Source organism: Amblyomma maculatum, chromosome 10 (assembly GCF_055883805.1).
Source record: "Amblyomma maculatum isolate TAMU_Amacu chromosome 10, ASM5588380v1, whole genome shotgun sequence".
Lineage (NCBI taxonomy): Eukaryota > Metazoa > Arthropoda > Arachnida > Ixodida > Ixodidae > Amblyomma > Amblyomma maculatum.
In genome coordinates, this window is record NC_139353.1 from 83140791 (window position 1) to 83158401 (window position 17611).

Sequence of the window (17611 nt, forward strand, 5' to 3'; positions counted from 1 at the left end):
TAGCCTGCCACCGAATTTTTATCTGTTGCAGGCCGTCATTGCCACCGCTTTGTGGTGGACGACGGCTGTTGATGCGGTGCTCGTCTTTCTCTCCCTTTCTTTCTTCTCTATTTTCTCTTCTGTCTGCACGAGGCAACGGAGGTGGCTCAGCTACAGAGCTAGTAGCAGGCCCGTGCATTTTCTTTTCCTTCTTCCTACAGCCACAACAACATCGCGCAGCACACGGACGCCTCTTCGTTTCGCCTCCATGTTGTTGTTGTGGCTGTAGGAAGAAGGAAAAGAAAATGCACGGGCTTGCTACTAGCTCTGTAGCTGAGCCACCTCCGCTGCCTCGTGCAGACAGAAGAAAAATAGAGAAGAAAAAAAAGGAAGAGGGAAAGAAAGACGCGCGCCGCAACAGCCGTCGTCCACCACCAGCAGTGGCGGGTGCAATGACGGCCTACAACAGATACAAATTCGGTGCCAGGCTAGCCCCCACCGCAAGCGGCGGTGACCCACCTGTACCAGCGGCGAAGCGCAGCCGCCGAGGTCGGGTTCGAACCCGGGTACCCCGGCACAGCTAGTGGTCGGGCGTCTTACCACTACACCACCCCGGCGGGGCCTCTCTCCACACCAGCGCACACAGATCACCTGCTATCCCCGCGAGACGAGAGATGCATCACCCGTGGAAAGGAGAAAGAGGAAATAAGAGACGTCGCGCGCCGATGATGACAAAGAGGATGAAGCTCGAGCTGTCGCTGTGAACGCTGGCCGTCGTAGCTCCTACGCAAGATATTTTGCTGTGCGAACCATCTAAACCGCTTCATTTTACTTGGTGGAGGTGTCGCTGTTCCCAACCTGGAGCTCCGCAGTCGAACCTTGCCCGGCTCTACCATCATGACAGACGCCACGATCCAGTCTGGCCCGCTTGTTCCCAGCGCTGTCATCTGCTCGGGACCAGTGCGTCAGCGCGACCCACCTATCTTCACCGGCACGGACGACACCGACGTAGAGGACTGGCTAACTATATACGAGCGTGTGAGTGCTTACAATTAAGCTCACCAACGTCCTCTATTTAAGTGATGTCGCCAGCTAGTGGTTCCGAAACCACGAAGCTGACATTTAAACCTAGGCAGCACTAAAAATTAGCCTCACGGAGGTTACCGGCCGCTCCTCTGTTCGGAAACTTCGCGCCGAACAACGGTTGAGTTCTCGCATCCAGCAGCTAGGTGAAAATTTCACAAGCTACATTGAGGATGTTGTCGAGCTGTGTAAACGTCTTGATCCGTCTATGACTGAAGCACACAAGATCAAGCATGTCCTCAAAGGAATTGAATTGGACGCATTCCACATGCTCGCCGCCAAATCCCCACAAACCGTTTCCGACGTCATTTCTTTGTGCCAGAGCTATGATGAGCTCTGCAAATAGCGTCTCACGACGCGCCGTGCCATTTCCTCGGATGAAATACTATCGACACTGGATCTTCCCGGTGCTCCTCAGGATCACCAGGCGCTTCTCCAGCAAATAAAAACGGTGTGCGGAAAGAGGTGGCAATATATTGTTGCGGCACTAACTCCGTGTCTACTCAGTGGAGAATTTCGCTTTATTCATACCTTTCTTTACGGACGTCAATAGAAGGGGTCGTCTGCCAGCGGAGGAGCGGCCGCATCAAAGCTTCAACATTTCCACTATGCATCGTTTCTGGGTCAAGCAAACGTCTCTTATCTAAGCCGTTGGTCTAAGCGCAACATGTACCCTTAGTGGAAGACTACGGAATTAACGCACAGGCATTTTCGTCCGAGTGGCATGGACAGAGCCTGTCATCACAGTGTGTCAGTGGAATAAAGGAAAAGAAAAACTTGTCACTGGCAGGAATGAACTATCATTTCATTGCAGAGCCATGTGCACAAACCAGTACTCTACACCGACTGAGAACAAGTCCGTAATTATCCTTGTCTAGCATAAGGGCAACAGCAGCAGTAAGAAAAAAAAAAAAGTGCTGTAAACATGCACTAGAGAAATGTGAAAGCGTGACTGTTTTGCAACCCTGGAAGCATTATGTTCATTTCACATGTAAAGTTTTTATTTCCCTCAATGTCAGCATAACGTGGTTAGCGTGCTAGGGTGGGTTAAAGAATGTTCAATTCCTAGGCTGGATGTTATTTTTCCTTGTCAATAAAGAGTCCCTGCGCTAGACAATAATTATGGACACGTACACATGTCTGCTTGGAGTTACCACGTTCGTCCGTGACACGGATGGTGGTCCAAGTCCTGACATGCATTTTTGGGCGACCTGCTCTGCAGACGCCACTCATTAGCCATGAAATACTTTTGCACTAAAAGACAAAAAATTAAGGTATTTTAATAAACTATCACAGAGAATGTGTTGTGCAGGACAATGAAAGTGTTTTGAAATATGCGCACACAAAATAAAAACTTGTTTATGAAGTTTAATGTTCCAAAGTGACTCGGGATAATAGAGAAGCTGTGGTGGAGGGCTCCGAAAGTTCGAACACCTGGGTTTCTTTAACGTGCATCGACATCGCACAGCACGAGCTTTTCACTTCTGCCACACACACACACATACACGAACCTCACGCAGCTCTTGTCGGGGAGTAACATTGAGCCTCGAATTAATTTACAGCAGAAAACAGTTTTAAACTGAAAAATCATGAAGACAAGCATGTGGCAACATATTCAGTAGCAGTAAGAGAAATGCTTTCGTATGACTGCACCTGAGCAGATTTAAAAGTGCTCCCCTCGAATTTTTCTGTCCAATGTTGCTCCGCACCTCTTCCATAGAAAGCCTGTGGAAAACAGCCAAAATGGTGCCGCAGCTGCCCCATCGTCGCATAACTAGACATGCACAATTTGGATTGCTTCGTGAAAGCTGAATGACCAGAAAAGCTCTGAAGTGCGTCAGTTGGTGGGCAAGGCAACGCGAAGTAAATGGTGTTGGAACTGTAGCAGATGACACTACTCGCTAGTGATCTACAAAATATGAATTCGTTAGTCATCCTGCATTCATCTTCTACTGTACAGTCTTTGCAGCAGTAGTGGGACAGGTTTAGAGTGATTCTGTCTGACGAGATGTCATCGGCTACACAGCCATCCATCCAGTTTCTGTCTCAGCTGTTCATGCTTGGTGGCGCCGCATTCTCGTGCAAGAGGCAAACTACACTTCTCCTCCAACAAACGCAAGACAATAGTCTTTTATTCTCGTTCACAGCAGCAGCAAGCAAGTAGCAGTACATCACAGTTTTTTTTCTTTTGCTTCTAAACCAGCACATGCCTCGGAGCACTCCAGAATCGGGCAAGTCCGCTGTCATAAATTAGAGAATTGTACACGCTACGGATACAGTGCCGACATTGGTCTCGCACAACCTTCCAGGGACACTTCACATGTTAATCACACATGCATGCACACTAAAAAACAAACACACAGTTCACGTAAACAGCCAAAACTGAAACAAAATGTGCACAAAGAAAACAAACAAAAAATACAGGAAACTGACTGAGAAAGTAAACCAGCCCGAAGTGTTGATACAGAAGAAACTGCAGATGCAATAGAGTCCATCCACTGATTTCCAAAAGTTTCAGCTTGCAAGAAATCAAAATACTCAAAAAGCTCTTAGTCTAGATGTAAATATAATTATATATATATATATATCTCTATATACGGATGTATGTATAATGTATGTATAGGGAATATTTATAAGCTTTCACAATATATCTATGTATAGCTTAAGCTGTCTGATGTCACCGTAGACTTCTGTATGTACACAAAGCTACTTTAACTATGATGGCGCAGCATTTTTTGGTATTTTTTCCCATTTTTCACCATTTTTTTTCCCAAAACTAACAGCCAAAACATGGTACACAACTGGGAATATAATATGTGGGCAAAAAAAATTAAAAGAAAAACGGACCTGCTCAGATGAAACAAAAATGCATGGCCTCTTTCCTTAACTGGCAGAGATAATAATGTGCAAGTAAGCTGCGATATCCTCGTCTCACGGCAAAGACGTTCGTAGGCACTTGGCAAGTGCAGCCGGAATACGGCTGCATGATACAAAGGCGTGGAAGCCACTATGCAGGACCGGAAAATTAACGCAAAGAACCAGCGCCCAGTTAACAGACTTGAAGGTTTCACGGGGGGCTACGCACATCTAATCTCGCTATAAATGGCAAAGGAAAGAATTAAAAAAAATAAACCCAAAAAGTGCTCATCCAAAGACCATTCCAAATGTCCTCAATGTGAAAGAAAAAAAAAGTACACTTTCTAGACTGGTTTCCACCAAGCCACTGCGTTCATTTTTCTGGTACCATGTAAGAATAAACACAAATGATGTGATGTGACCACACACCAAGTGTAGAAAGGTCACAGTGATGAACTACGTTGCAATCACTCGGTCAACATAGCAAAAAACGCTGGCAAACTACAAAAGCGTGAAGGTGCAAGGCAATGCCACATAATATATTGGAATTGCAAACCACCACACACGTTAAACTAAAAGAACTAGAACAAAGGAATCAACATGTTTTACTTTTTCCCCAAAGCTTGACGAAAAAAAGTAGTTTCAATGCACACACCAGGAAATAAGTCTGGCAAAAGAACCGCATCGTGCACACACCTTCCACACAGGTTTTGCCAAAACAGACGACGAGCCGCCACTACCGTAAGCACTCCAGTTCCTGCGATGGAGAAGCAACTGCACAGCGAAGACGACGGCCACTCCACTTAACAGGCCACTCCACAGAGCATGTCATGTCCAGTTCTTTGATCACACAAGAGTCCACAAAGACAGAAAGTCAGCGGCTGAAACCGGGGAAATTGTGGAGGGAGAGGTAGAATGGGAGCATGACTCCTCAAAGGTCACCCAACTGCCATCTAACTGCCGGTTATGCTTGAAATGCACGGGGCCAGTTGTGCTGGGAGAGAGACTGGAGAGGACCAGTACTTTCAAAGACTGGCCGTTACCAGTTTGCAGTTTCCGCTTCACTGAAAAGGTGTGTGCAAGACCCAATTTTGACAAGCTTTGCCACATCTTAAGCCTTTTACTAACACCCTGCTAGTTGAGATGTCAAAACAAAACCAGTGCAAATTTCTATGCATACAATTTCGAAAACAAAACTTTACACATAAAGGAAAAAAACAATACTTTTCCATAGCAACCATCAAATTTCAGGGCTCGTATTAGAGGGAATGCAAGTTTCAATAAACCATGTTAAAGTAATGACTGCAATGCAATAAGCCAGCAGGTGGAAAAACCAAAAACACCTAATTACTGCCTCCTCCTTTGACCACAGAAAGGTCTGTATTATCAGATTACACAGGCAAGGCTTAGTGGCATTAAATTACAAACCGATGCAAGACAGTACCAAGTAAGCTGACAGAGATGCAGAGCAACTGTGGGTACTATAACAATCCTTAAAACTCTCTCATATGATATGCCCCTAAAAGGTCCTTGCCTAGTTGAACCACAAGGGTTCTTTCAAGAGGAATATCTTCAACTGACAAAAACAGCTTATCTAGAGAGACGAAAATGTAGCACAAATGCAGACATTCCTTTCAATGCTGCTACACTGTCAAATGTTGTGCATTCCCATAAAATGTTTAAAATATCTCACCGAGGTTGACCAAACCACGACAGAGAATGCCTAAGCAGCACACTCAGGGGGCACCGTGAAGTAAATCACTGCCATCAGCTTGCAGAGTTGCCGACCTCACAGTCCCATTCCTTTTCCTTATTTCATCTAAGTGGTAGCCGAAGCTTGAAAGTAATAGACAATATTGTTTCACTTCTAGCCCTTCTGTAAGCTTCAGTACTAATTTCAACAATTTCAAGAATTTTGAAACAGTCAATTATCCAGTTAAAGCCTGCTTCTAGCTGCCAGCCTGCAAGCATCGATGCATTCAAGCCAAGCTATCACCAGGTCTTTTTTTTTTTTAAATTTACGTCTACTTGCACTTTGGTGACAGAGGTCCCCTAAATGCAACCGGTCACCAAATAACTGCCTATTCTTCGTCAAGACCTATGCCGGTGAGATGAAAACAGTCTCTTCCAACCTCCAAGGTAGTCTTTTTTTCACAGGCAGGTAGCACGCACTTCCCTGCACCTCATTCGACGAAAGAATCTGACAGAGTTGCTAGTCACACACAACCTCTCTCTCCCTCTCAAGCACCAGCTAACGAGGCTCTCCCATCAGTCTTTTCTTGTTGCCATGGGGGGCAATAAGGTGGTCTTTCACACGCACAAGCACTGAAGCCACGAGATGAGAGCGGTAGCCCTCCTAGTTGAGGTGGAATCCCTTCTCGCGGGTGGCGGCGAGCAGGCGCTCGCGTAGCAGGGTCTCGGAGGAGTAGTCGGGCAACTTGAGGTAGTGGGCGCACGTGTTCACTGAGGGGAAAGAGCCATCCGAGGCATCCACCTTGCGCACCACGGTAAGGCGCGGGTGCAGGTTGGCCAGCCCACCGGGGGGTAGCGAAGAGCAGCCTGTGGTGAACTGCAGGAACGCTTTGCGCTCGGCACCAGTCATGTCCACCAGCACATTCACAAACCGCTGGAAACCAGGGCTAAAAGAGGGGGATGGAGAGACGAGTGGAAAATGCTTCAGTACATGATGAGTCCTCCAACTTACTCTTTCCAAATGACACGCTCTCAAACATCAAAAACGCTTTATAGTCGACAAAAATCTGTCAGAAAAAGCAAATGTACTTCCCACGAAGTGACATCGCCACATATGCATCATCTAGGATCGCGATTCTCGGGGCAAATTTTTCTTTCCAGAAAGAAAAAAAATTGTTACCGCTTGTTTATTAATTTTTTTTTAAATGGCTTTACCACTAAGCTTACCAGCACCGAGGAGAAGCAACAAAGATCTTGGAGCCGCGAGGGAGGTATGCGGGGCATGAAAAAAAAAAAAAAAGTAATGGTCACTGAGAACGTGGAAAAGCAGTGCCCACTAAGAAATCAACAGTGTGAAAATGTAGCGAGAAGTAGGGAAGGGAAGGAACATTGGCAAAAACGTGTAGCACAAAGCACAAGGCAGCGGTAGCAAGTGAAGGTGTGGCATGCGTGCTTTAGCTGCGCTTGACTGGCGCATGCATTTCTAATCTATTGCCGCTTAAGACAGTCTGGAGCTAAGTAGCTTTGCCTTTAAGGGAGAAGGAGGGGATCAGAACTATATTTTTGTTTCTTCACAAAATGGGCTGAATACACCGCAGATTGCAATAGAAAGAGAAATATAACCTTTCATAAAGGTATTTTCATTAGGTTTTGTTTTACACTCGGCTTTACAGACCACTCCACAAGGCATTTCATGTTCAGTTCTTCAATCACACAACTTTTCACACACACACAAAAAAAAAAGAAAAAAAGAAAACGAAAGCAACAAAATGACAAAATGGCAGTGTCGATAACGCTGACAAGCGAAAAAAAAAAATCCCAGCAAAACCAGCCACAAGTCGATTGATTAATTGATGTCAATAGCGATGCTGCATTTGGGTATCATTACAGTCGACCGATTTTTCGGACTCTCAACGGACCACGAAAATGTCCGAAAAATTGGGCAGTCCGAAAAAACAAATGTGCACCAAAAAAGCTCAATTTATTATTGCCTATTATTCACTTTGAGGCCGGAAAAAGTCATGAATGCTTTTCTGCACCACGCTCCGCTTCCGTGCTAACAGGTCCACCTGAAATTCGCTTGCATCAGCTCAGCTTGCGTCGGCTGCGCTGCTGCAGGTGAGTCATCATCGTCCTCGCTCTCAGACTCCACCAAGCACTTGGCGAATAATTCCTGTATCTATAAGCCCAGAGCACAGTTCCAACTCGTGGTCCACGTCTGTGAGCTTTGAAAACGAGACGACCGATGGAATTTCGACACCAGCAGTGCGAAGGTCGTGAATGAACTGCTCACTGCCTGACAACTGCTCGACGACGCTCTCCTCGTCCAAGGCAGCCGACTTGTCATTCATCGCGGAATCAATTGCGCAGCGTTGTGGGTGCTGAGGGTACTAAGTGCTCCAAGCAAATCGACAAAGTAGGTTTTCTCACTGTCGAGGCACACCACAGCCACCAAACACAGAATCACAACACCGACTCCGTTGAATGCTTTCTCGCTGTCGCGTTGCACGGAAAAAAAAATTTTAATAAAATCCGGGAACAGAACTGCAGCCGATTCAATAAAATGCGAGCCACAGTAGCGCCAGAACGTAGTTTTCGCATCAGCATGACCGCGGCTAGGCCTACACGGCAAACACACAGAGGAACAGGCAGTAGAAACGATCACGCTAAAAGAAAAAAAAAAAAAAAAAAAAGCAATCCGGCAGCGACGTTGTCTCGGAAACAGAAGCTGCTAGGCAAATATTATAGCCTCGATCCAGCGTGTTTAGCTAAGGAGCGGCACGCAAGGCCAGCACGGGTTTCGCGGCTATCGAAGGAAAAAGTAAACAAAGAAGATGGCGGCGACACCGCTCAAAATGTGTGGCAGTTGGCCCGGCTGATGCTTGGAATGTCCGAAAAATCGAATAGCCCTCCTTAGAGTGTCCGAAATTTTGAGCAGCGTAATACATTGACTTTATAAGGTATGTCCTGGGGCCGGGAAAAAGTCCGAATAATCAAGCATGTCCGAAAAATTGGGTGTCCGAAAAATCGGTCGTCGACTGTATTGTGCCACGTTCGCCTTAATTTCGTTTTCGAGCCTCGGTAGCTGCCCGAAGTTGTCCGAATTATCCGATGTGCAGCCAAATTGGTCCAAATTACAGAGTTTCGTCCCATAAATTCTTGTGGGAAACCAGGTGCGAAGGTCAAATTATCAGATTTTCTGACTTGACGGGTGTTCGAATTAACGAGCTTTCACTGTATGCACATATTTTCCTGACCCCATGAGATTCATGTCTCTGAGATTCTACTGTATTCCACTGAATGGGAGTCTCAACTCAAACTTTCATATGAAAGGAGAGACACACAGTTCCTGCCAGCTCTGGCGTGCTCTGTGGTCTTGTTACACCACACAACCCACTAACCAATTAGTGCTCGGCCATATTCACCCGCCAGAGGCAAGCTAGAGATTTTTTTTCTTACAACAATGATGCTGACGTGGAATTCTTCGGGACGGAGAATTGGACGTCATTTTTCCAAAGGAAAAGATGAGCCACCCCCGGAGTGGCAGCAAAGAGAATAGCTAAGGTCACATACCTGTCGCGGGTGTAGCCCAGCTTGGGCTCAGTGTAGTTGAGGACATCCTCGCGGCTCCAGACGGGGTTCTGCTCGCCACACAGCATGAGCCGCACCTCCTCGGGACTGAAGGCCCCCAGCTTCTCCATGGGGAACACCTTGCAGAAACCCACTGCGTGCCACGAGGGAGAGAGAGCACAACCACTTAGGAAGGGGATACGCCTGGCACGAGTAAAACATATATGTGTATACGTACTCGGCAGCCAACAGCTAGAGGCAGGAAAGCACCTTGTGTACTAACACAATCAACAATTTTTTTTCTCAAGAATACAAGCAAAGTTCGAAGCTCTAGCAGAACTTCGTTCTAAGAAATATGCAGTAAAATCTCATTAATTTGGCCTTCAAATGCAAAAAATACCAAATGGGCAAGAAAAGAAAAAAAAAATACTGCTGAAAGCTGACTGCATCAGAAGATCTAATGAAAACCTGAAATATGGTTGTCTGCACATTTGTGATGGAAACTAAGCGAAAGCGTCAATTTTTGTTGCTTCATCGAGTGTTTGCCTTCCGTACACGTTGACAAGAATGTCGATGAATTGCTTTAAAATATTAAGTGCCCCTGCGGCCCTTTCCACAAAGCAAAGCAGTATACTAACGTTGTTGCCTTTTCACAAAAGTCCTAGTTGTGTTTTTAGGATGCTTCACTCTAATATACACATATACAGTGAAAGCTCGTTAATTCACAACTCGTTAATTCGAAATTTTGGATAATTCGAAATAGTCATCGTGGTCCGGTCCGCAGTGCATAGAAGTCTATGCGCGTAACAGCTCGTTAATTCACTAAAAAATTGGCGCCGCCACCCATAATTCGAAATGCGCGCCGCCAAGCGGCACTGTTAAAAACCATCGTTGGAAGCTTTCACGGCAGAACGATAGATGGCACAACCATCGGGGCGCCGCTAGGGTGCTGGAACAAGTACTAAACAGTCTTTCCTGCCGCGACTCCTTCGAGGAACGACGTTTTAGTGTTATCGACCACGGTTTCGTGTTGCATTTCGTGAGCCCTCGTTTTGCACGCCGCTTGTTGTGAGCTTGTGTCCGCGAGATGTGTTCGCGTGGGAAATACTGTGCCAAGACGGTGAAGGAGAAAGTGGCTATTTTACGCGAGGTGGATGAACGGAAGGCCAGCAAAGTGGATAACTGCTCAGCACACAAAGTCGACGCCGAGCTGAAAGCCACAAGGCTCGCCTTTTTGCCCGCCAACACGACTGCGGCCTTGCAGCCAATGGATCAGGGGGTGATCAGAAACATCAAATGTTTCTATAGGCGCTACATGATCGAGCGCATGACTTTGTGCACTGGAAACCAGAAGACCAGCACCATCACATTGCTCACAGCAATGCACATGTTGGTGCGTGCATGGGAGCAGGTCACGCCGTCCACAATTGCAAACTGCTTCCACCACTGTGGCTTTGCTGCCGGAAGTATGAAAGAAAGTGGCGACAATGGGAGTCCGGAGCCTCTGCCTGCGGTTGTGCGTGCTGTGCTGCAGGACGTCAGTTTTGATGATTACGTTGGAGTAGACAGCGATGCAGCAGTGTGCGGTGCCCTAAGTGATGAGGACATTGTCGCTGAAATTGTTGGGGAGCAGTCTGTCCCAGAAGAGGCAGAAGACGAGGACGACGACGAGGAGCAAGAGCCCGTGCGTCCATCCGCGGTAGAAGTTATGGGAGCGCTGAATGTCGCGCGCCTTTTCTTCAGCTTTGAAGAGGGGGAAGAAGACTCCCTGCGTCGCATTCGCATGCTAGAAGACCGAGTGAGTACGGTAGCCCTCAGAGAGAAGAAGCAGAAGATGATAACAGACTTTTTTGCTAAATAAATGTTTTTCGTGCCCTCCGGGCATCAAACGCCTTCATTTTTGCTCACTTTCATTAGTTCGAATTTTGGTTAATTCGAACTGGCCTGGCGGCCCCGTGGAATTTGAATTAACGAGCTTTTACTGTATATTATATTGCAGTGTGAAGCATTCTCAAAAAGCACAGGCTCAGACAAAGTGCGCAGCTGCGAGGAGGAAAATATGCACATAGGTGACAGAATGGTGAAACATCACTCCAAAATAAAAATTAACGACCAGTGACGCGCAAACCAGCGCCCGAAACGGTACGACTGACGAAACGAACCATGCCACTGGGCTCTATTTCGGCGATACCAGATTTACATGGACATCCGCTGAGGCCACATTCCTCATTCCAACTGTCCAAATTAACAGAGACAGAATCAATGAAATTTTACTGTAATGGGTATCTTAATATGCAAAAAATTAATGGATTTGCTCAGCTACAGTGAGAGTTAATTCTAGTTTATTGAAAAGTCATCCCTCATGCTAAAAATGGAATCAACATTATTGAATACTTTAACCATTATTTTTCATTTCCAGTTACATGCCAAGCAAAAGTGACTACACATTAGAATCATCGTTGTGCTATATTTTAAGCACATATATCTACAGTAGGCAGGAAGCAACACAAGACAGAGGATCATAAGTTGGAGATGAAGACTGTGCAAGAACAGATAGATCTAAGGGCATCGCGAAAAGAAGAGTTCTGTTTGCTCACCGCGGAAGGCTTCCATCTGGCGGCGGATGCCTGTGTGGAGGCAAAAGTCAGCCAGCAGCTCGGTGTACTCCTCAATGTTGTCCAGGGTCACTTCTTCCTGCTCGCCTCCAGGCTTCAGCTCCACCGCATCAAATCCGTACACCTTGGACGATGGGCAGAACTGGAAGGTCAATCTGCAAACAGAGGAAAAGCAAAGGATGAAAACATCAATGTAATATACAGTTAACCTCGTATATATATATATATATATATATATAAAACAAAATTAAGAAAAGTCCGCGCCTTTCACACGAGGACTAAAGGTCACTGCATAATGGAAATAAAAGATAACAATGCAGATGTAAGTGCCCAGAAAGTGTTCATAACAAACATCCTTACTCAGAAGTTGCAAGCTTTGTGATATGTATATGTTTAGAGATCATGCCGACAATGCGACATCGTTGGAAACTGACATTTCTAGACCAGACACCTGCTACACACGTGCGCCACACCCCTTCACACCCAGTGTTGCCCTACGGCAGGCATCGGCAACGGGCACCCATCTCCATGCTTTGCGTGCTAGCTTCGCCTGCTCGGGTCGTTGCTCTGGATTATCCCATTCCATGTTAGGCCTCGTGTCAATGAGCTAGTGGTGCACTGTCACCCTGCAGGCTGCACATCGCTGCAGGAAGCACAGTGCTGTCGCAAGAGCATTAAAGTCTCACATTCATGCCGCAGGCAAACAATGAGATTGATTTTGTTTTTTCTTTGCTCCGTATGATGCAAATGCCTAGTGGCTATTTCCACTGGTCGCTCCGGAGCGACTTTGAATTCCACTGGTCGACCAAGATAGGTTGCGTGTATTCCGTTCGTTGTTCGGAGCAACTTGGGGCACTCTAGCTTGATCCACCGACCAGTCGGATCTCCAGAGGCTGCGGAATGTTTCTTTTACTGCTCTTAGCAGTTTCAAAGAATCGGCAGGGGACACTGGGCATCACCATTGTTTCGCACGAATATGTCAAAGTGTGTCAATCAAAAAACAACAAGTACAACGTTAAAATCGTGCAAGAGAAACCTGCAGAAGGCTACAATCTTGCCTATTTATCGACCGCAACAATTCTGGCCCTGGGATAAGATTAACTTCTGGAACCAACTCAGCATTACTTCTGCCGCGTGCTCTCGTTGGTCGACCAAAACTGATTTGCTCTATAGCAGTTTAGGTCCCTCTATTCCAGTTCGGGCGCCCAGCTCCAATCAACCAGTGGAAATCGCCATAATGCAGACACTGCTGCCGCGGAGAGACAGCAGTTGTAAATAGAGTCTGAACAGAAACCTGTCACTCGCATCGCCATACTGCACGCCATAAAACACCTTTGAATAGTTGAAGTAGGTATATTTATGGCTCTTTGTCCAGACCATCGTTTCCAAGACATGTGTCACGCTTACTTAACACACAGTGATGAGCCATGTCAAAAGCAGCCTAATTGATGCAAATCAGTCTGGCTGCGCAGCCCCAGTATAAGTTAACTCTTGCAGAACAGAAGTAAGGGTGCTTTCGTAACATACGTGAAGGGAAAGGATCGTAATTTTGGCAGTAAGAGTAGCGAGTGCGTTTAGGATGTGAATGGATTAGTTTTGAGAGATTTCCGCTCATGTAATGCCCAGATTACGCAACAATTTTGCGCAGTCCCCTCACAGTCATTAATCGAGGTTCCACCGGATGCGGCCCTGACATTGCGAAAAAGCACAGACACTCACCCGAGGTCTTCTACACGGGTGGACATGCCCGTGCCGTCGTGGGTGGGGAAGGCCAGGTTGTGCAGCTGCCGCAGCTTGTCCTCCTGGCTCAGGGAGTTGTCGCCCAGGATGTGCTGCTTCTGTGCAGACAGCTCGCGCAGCTGCTGCAGGAAACGTGCCTGGTGTGGATTCACCTGCACACAGAACACAACTCTCAGGCATCGCTCCACATAGACTCCAAGGTGAGGAGCTGCAAGGGGCGTTGGAGACGTGGCGATGCACATGCTTCTGGAGGGCAGAAGTACCACATTTAATCGAATGTAACACGTTTTTGTTTGAAGATTTTTGGCTGTCAAAGTTTACCCTCACGTTATAACAGAATACTGCAATTCGGTTGGCCGAAAGCAGCCCCGGGGTGCAGCCATATTGAATATGCTACCACGTCGTTACGGTTTCCGCGGTTTTACGACGCAGAAACCGAAATAGTTTTATGTTGGCAACATATGTACCAGGGAAGCCAAATCAGCCAAATCTCAATCCGTCCAAAGTCAAAACATTGCGCTTTTTGCTCATAGGTTCAGGATCACCTCACCATTATTCCGCGCTTTTCGTGTCTTTCGTAGTGGATTAGTGAATTCTGTTGTTATCGCACTTCGCATGATGGCGACGCGGCGGGCACTGTAAGATGCTCGCTTCAAAGGAACAGCCATTCTGATAGCAAAAGAAATTGGTAATTCTCCGGCAGCTTGATGGCTAGACAACTAATCTACCATACGTGGATGGCAGATGCAGCAGGAGACGATTTTTAAATGTGAGCCTGACTGCAAAGGTTTCTGATGATGAATGAGCACTTTTGATGTGACTGCAAGGGCCACACACCATCTCTAATAAAGGTAATTTTTCAAGTGCTTATCTCTCATTACTTTCGTGGTTTTATTCTTTTCCCATTGGGCAATATGCAATGTCGTCCCTCGGGTTAGGTTCGAGTAAATACGGTAACAAATGTGCCCCATTTTCCATTTTCACGATTAACCCTTTCACTGTCGGCTGTTTCTGACCGGGACGCATCCCTAGTGTCGGCTTGGTTTCAGAGAACGAGCATATCAGTGGCCAGCACAAGGGAGAGAAACGGCGCGTAGTGAAGTCGAAAGAGAAAAAGATGAAAAGAGGCTAAAACACTCGTGTGCTGCTGCTGCTGCTAACAGCAAGCTGTCCTCAAGCGAGGGCGCGTGGAGAGAGCGAATGCAGCATTCGAGTCATATGTCAGTCGGAGAAAGGCAACCGCGTGCGGCCCTGAACTTGCCACGCCATAGCGGAAGCGCGACAAAGAATAAAAATAAAAACCTCCAAACCTGCCACAGATGGCAGAACAAACTTTGAACCCATAACCGCACGCGCGCACCGAAGGATCGCTCGCTCGAGAGAGTAGTGTCACGGAGCGACCACGCCCCCTCCCACGAGCAAAGAACAGGCGGGCGGGGTCGCACCATACTCTTCCATACTCTTCCATATATGTGTCATATCGGCGCGGAGCGAGCATATCAGCTTGTAGAAAGATTCAACAGATGACGGAGCAAGTCGCGGTAGCTTTACGGTGAGGCGCGAAGATTTGAACGCAAGATAGAATACGTACGGGTACGTTATTGACACTGCGGGGAGGAAACGCGAATACGTACCGGTACGTTCGTGACAGTGAAAGGGTTAAGTAGAGTGCCAGAGTGAATTCCAACGGAAAGAAGGTGTCTTGGATGCTTAGCCCAGAGGTGGCACATTATCCAGTCAGCAGCACATTTCGCCGCTCTCAAATTTGAACAGTGCAAATTTGGGACCAGAGTACTAATGAAATTTATCTTAAATTTCTAAAATACCAAGTTGTAATTATACCAATGTAATTTACTCCACCATTTGGCTTCAACAAATTACAAACTGAAAACATTCTGAAATCTAAGCAACACCAGGCTTCCCAGGCACTTAAGAATGCCGGCCACTGTAATAGTTCACACATTCAGCACCTCCTCTCAGATTCTTGGAGCCATACAAAGTCCGCTAAAAAGCTCAATGCTCTCACGAATGGAGCCTTACAAGCTCACAGGTTCTACGGCTCCCACCAAGGAGGCAAGGCGAGAGGATAACACTTGCCTCCATGAAGTCCTCATGGGTGAGGATCCCACTGAACCAGCCTGGCTGCTGCTGCTGTTGCTGCTGCTGTTGCTGCTGCTGTTGCTGTTGCTGCTGCTGTTGTTGTGGTTGTTGTTGTTGCTGCTGTTGCTGTTGAGAGGGCCTCCTAGCAATAGGCACAGACTCTGCCAGGCATCCCTGGCCACCCAGTTCCTCACGGGTCATCAAAGAATTCATCTGGTTGATGGACTGCTCCCTGTAGAGTACAGAGAAAAGAGGAGGGCCGACATGGGCGTTTGCTCTTATTTGATCGAAAACATGAATTCCCGAAGAGAACCTATTTGCATGATATGGCCACTTTATCGTGCAGTGAACACAATGGATGTTTAAGCTGACACCAATTTCTGCCACAAATTTCAGTTCAGAAATCGGTCTACACCATGCATACCTGACAAGATCAAGGAGATGTGCATGTTCAAAGCAGGATGACAGTGTCAAAGCACTACATGTTCCTCCACCACCACCTCAGTTTGACATCTGTGGGTGCTAGCGAGCCGTCTGTAGAAATGCAACCAGTTGTCTCGTTGCCAATGGGGCGTACCAAAAAGTAGGCCACAGAACAATATGGCACAGCTTATCTTGCTTGGCACAGTTCAGCAAAAGGGTGGCAACACTAGAAGCATTAAACATGGTATAACTAGGCTGGTGGACACTCTCACCGATTTTCTTCAGTTTTGCTTCCCTCATTATAGCAGTATTTCAAAAGGAACAGTTCCATGGGGGCATAGGCATGCTGAGCCATCCTATTCATAGAAATACAGTCGAATCCGGATAGTATATCGAACCCGGATAATTCGAATTTTGGTTATATCAAACTCACGGAATATCCCCTTGAAAATACCATGCAAAAGTATAGGAAAGCTGCGTCATATATCGAACTCAATTTTACCGGTCGTTCGAACTCCGCACCACGCATTAGACGGTGGTGCGCCTTCCCCAAAGACGATCACATCACCCCCGGCCCTTTGCCGCGTGACGTTTTCAAGCCACGCGCGGAAGGAATGAAAGGGCACAGTTCAGTGGCAGCAGCGTGCCCTTCCCCAAAAGCGTACGCAAAGCCACGTGCGTGAAGAAACGAGAGAAAACCAATGCCGCCGTGGCTGACGTACGATGTGCGTCTCGTGTTGTGCTGAATGCGCATAAGCTACGGCGGCTGTGGACACTAAGAAGCGGCAGGTTTTTCTTTTTTTTTTTTTTTTTTGCGAGAGTTCTCCGTTCTTACATCTATGAATCAATGAAAGCATGCGGTCAGCTGTGACCATGACACAGACTTTTAGCATTGTTCGCTTCAAACGGCATTTGCAGCCATCACTCTTTCCAATGATCTCGTGGCAACTATAGTGGACTACGCCCGCCCCAAGCATTGCGTGATGAATCGAAGCAGGCTTGTGCAATTAAGCCATCACGGCCACTCTGCCACGTTCGTTCCCTGCCACCGCAAAAATCTATCAAAGGTATAGTGAAAAGATAAACATGCCGTGATATTATCTCTACGTAGCACCTTGCCGCGCTGCCAATAAATGAGCTGCGGATGCGACAGTCGAAACGGAGGGACGTGCCACCGAATTTCAGAACTACGAATTTCAATATAGCACATATTTCAGAATAACGTATATTATTTTTTTTCTATAATCTAGGAACATCAGCAGTAAGAATCTGCCTAAAATTAACAGCATCACAACTCTCGCATGAAGCAGAAACCGCCATTTCTGCGTGTATGCCGAAGGCTACAGCTATCATCATCACCATATCTCGTGGTAACACCTCAGTTCAGTTCAGGCGTTCAGTCGTGTCCGACTCTTCGTGACCCTATGGACCATGTCACGCCACGCTTTCCGGTCTCTCACTATCTTCTTAACATCACATAGCTTCATCTGCAATGCCTCGAGAATGCCATCTAACCATCGCGTTTGCTGCCTACCCCTTCTCCGGCGACCCTC

General features: G+C 46.8%; 1 protein-coding gene across 4 annotated transcripts in view; it reads right to left on the bottom strand.

The window, feature by feature from the left end:
* Positions 1 to 3167: 3167 nt before the first annotated feature.
* The window catches only part of Ufd4 (ubiquitin fusion-degradation 4-like), a 137969-nt gene continuing 123525 nt past the window's right edge, over positions 3168 to 17611 (bottom strand). For all 4 annotated transcript variants that reach the window (XM_084583005.1, XM_084583004.1, XM_084583003.1 and 1 more), the window contains exons 38-42: positions 15633 to 15867; positions 13515 to 13687; positions 11778 to 11950; positions 9184 to 9334; positions 3168 to 6557 (exon numbers count right to left, since the gene is read on the bottom strand). In XM_084583005.1, the coding sequence (XP_084439131.1) occupies positions 6275 to 6557; positions 9184 to 9334; positions 11778 to 11950; positions 13515 to 13687; positions 15633 to 15867 (1015 nt within the window). In that variant the 3' untranslated portion in view covers positions 3168 to 6274. The remainder of the gene's footprint in view (positions 6558 to 9183; positions 9335 to 11777; positions 11951 to 13514; positions 13688 to 15632; positions 15868 to 17611) is intronic.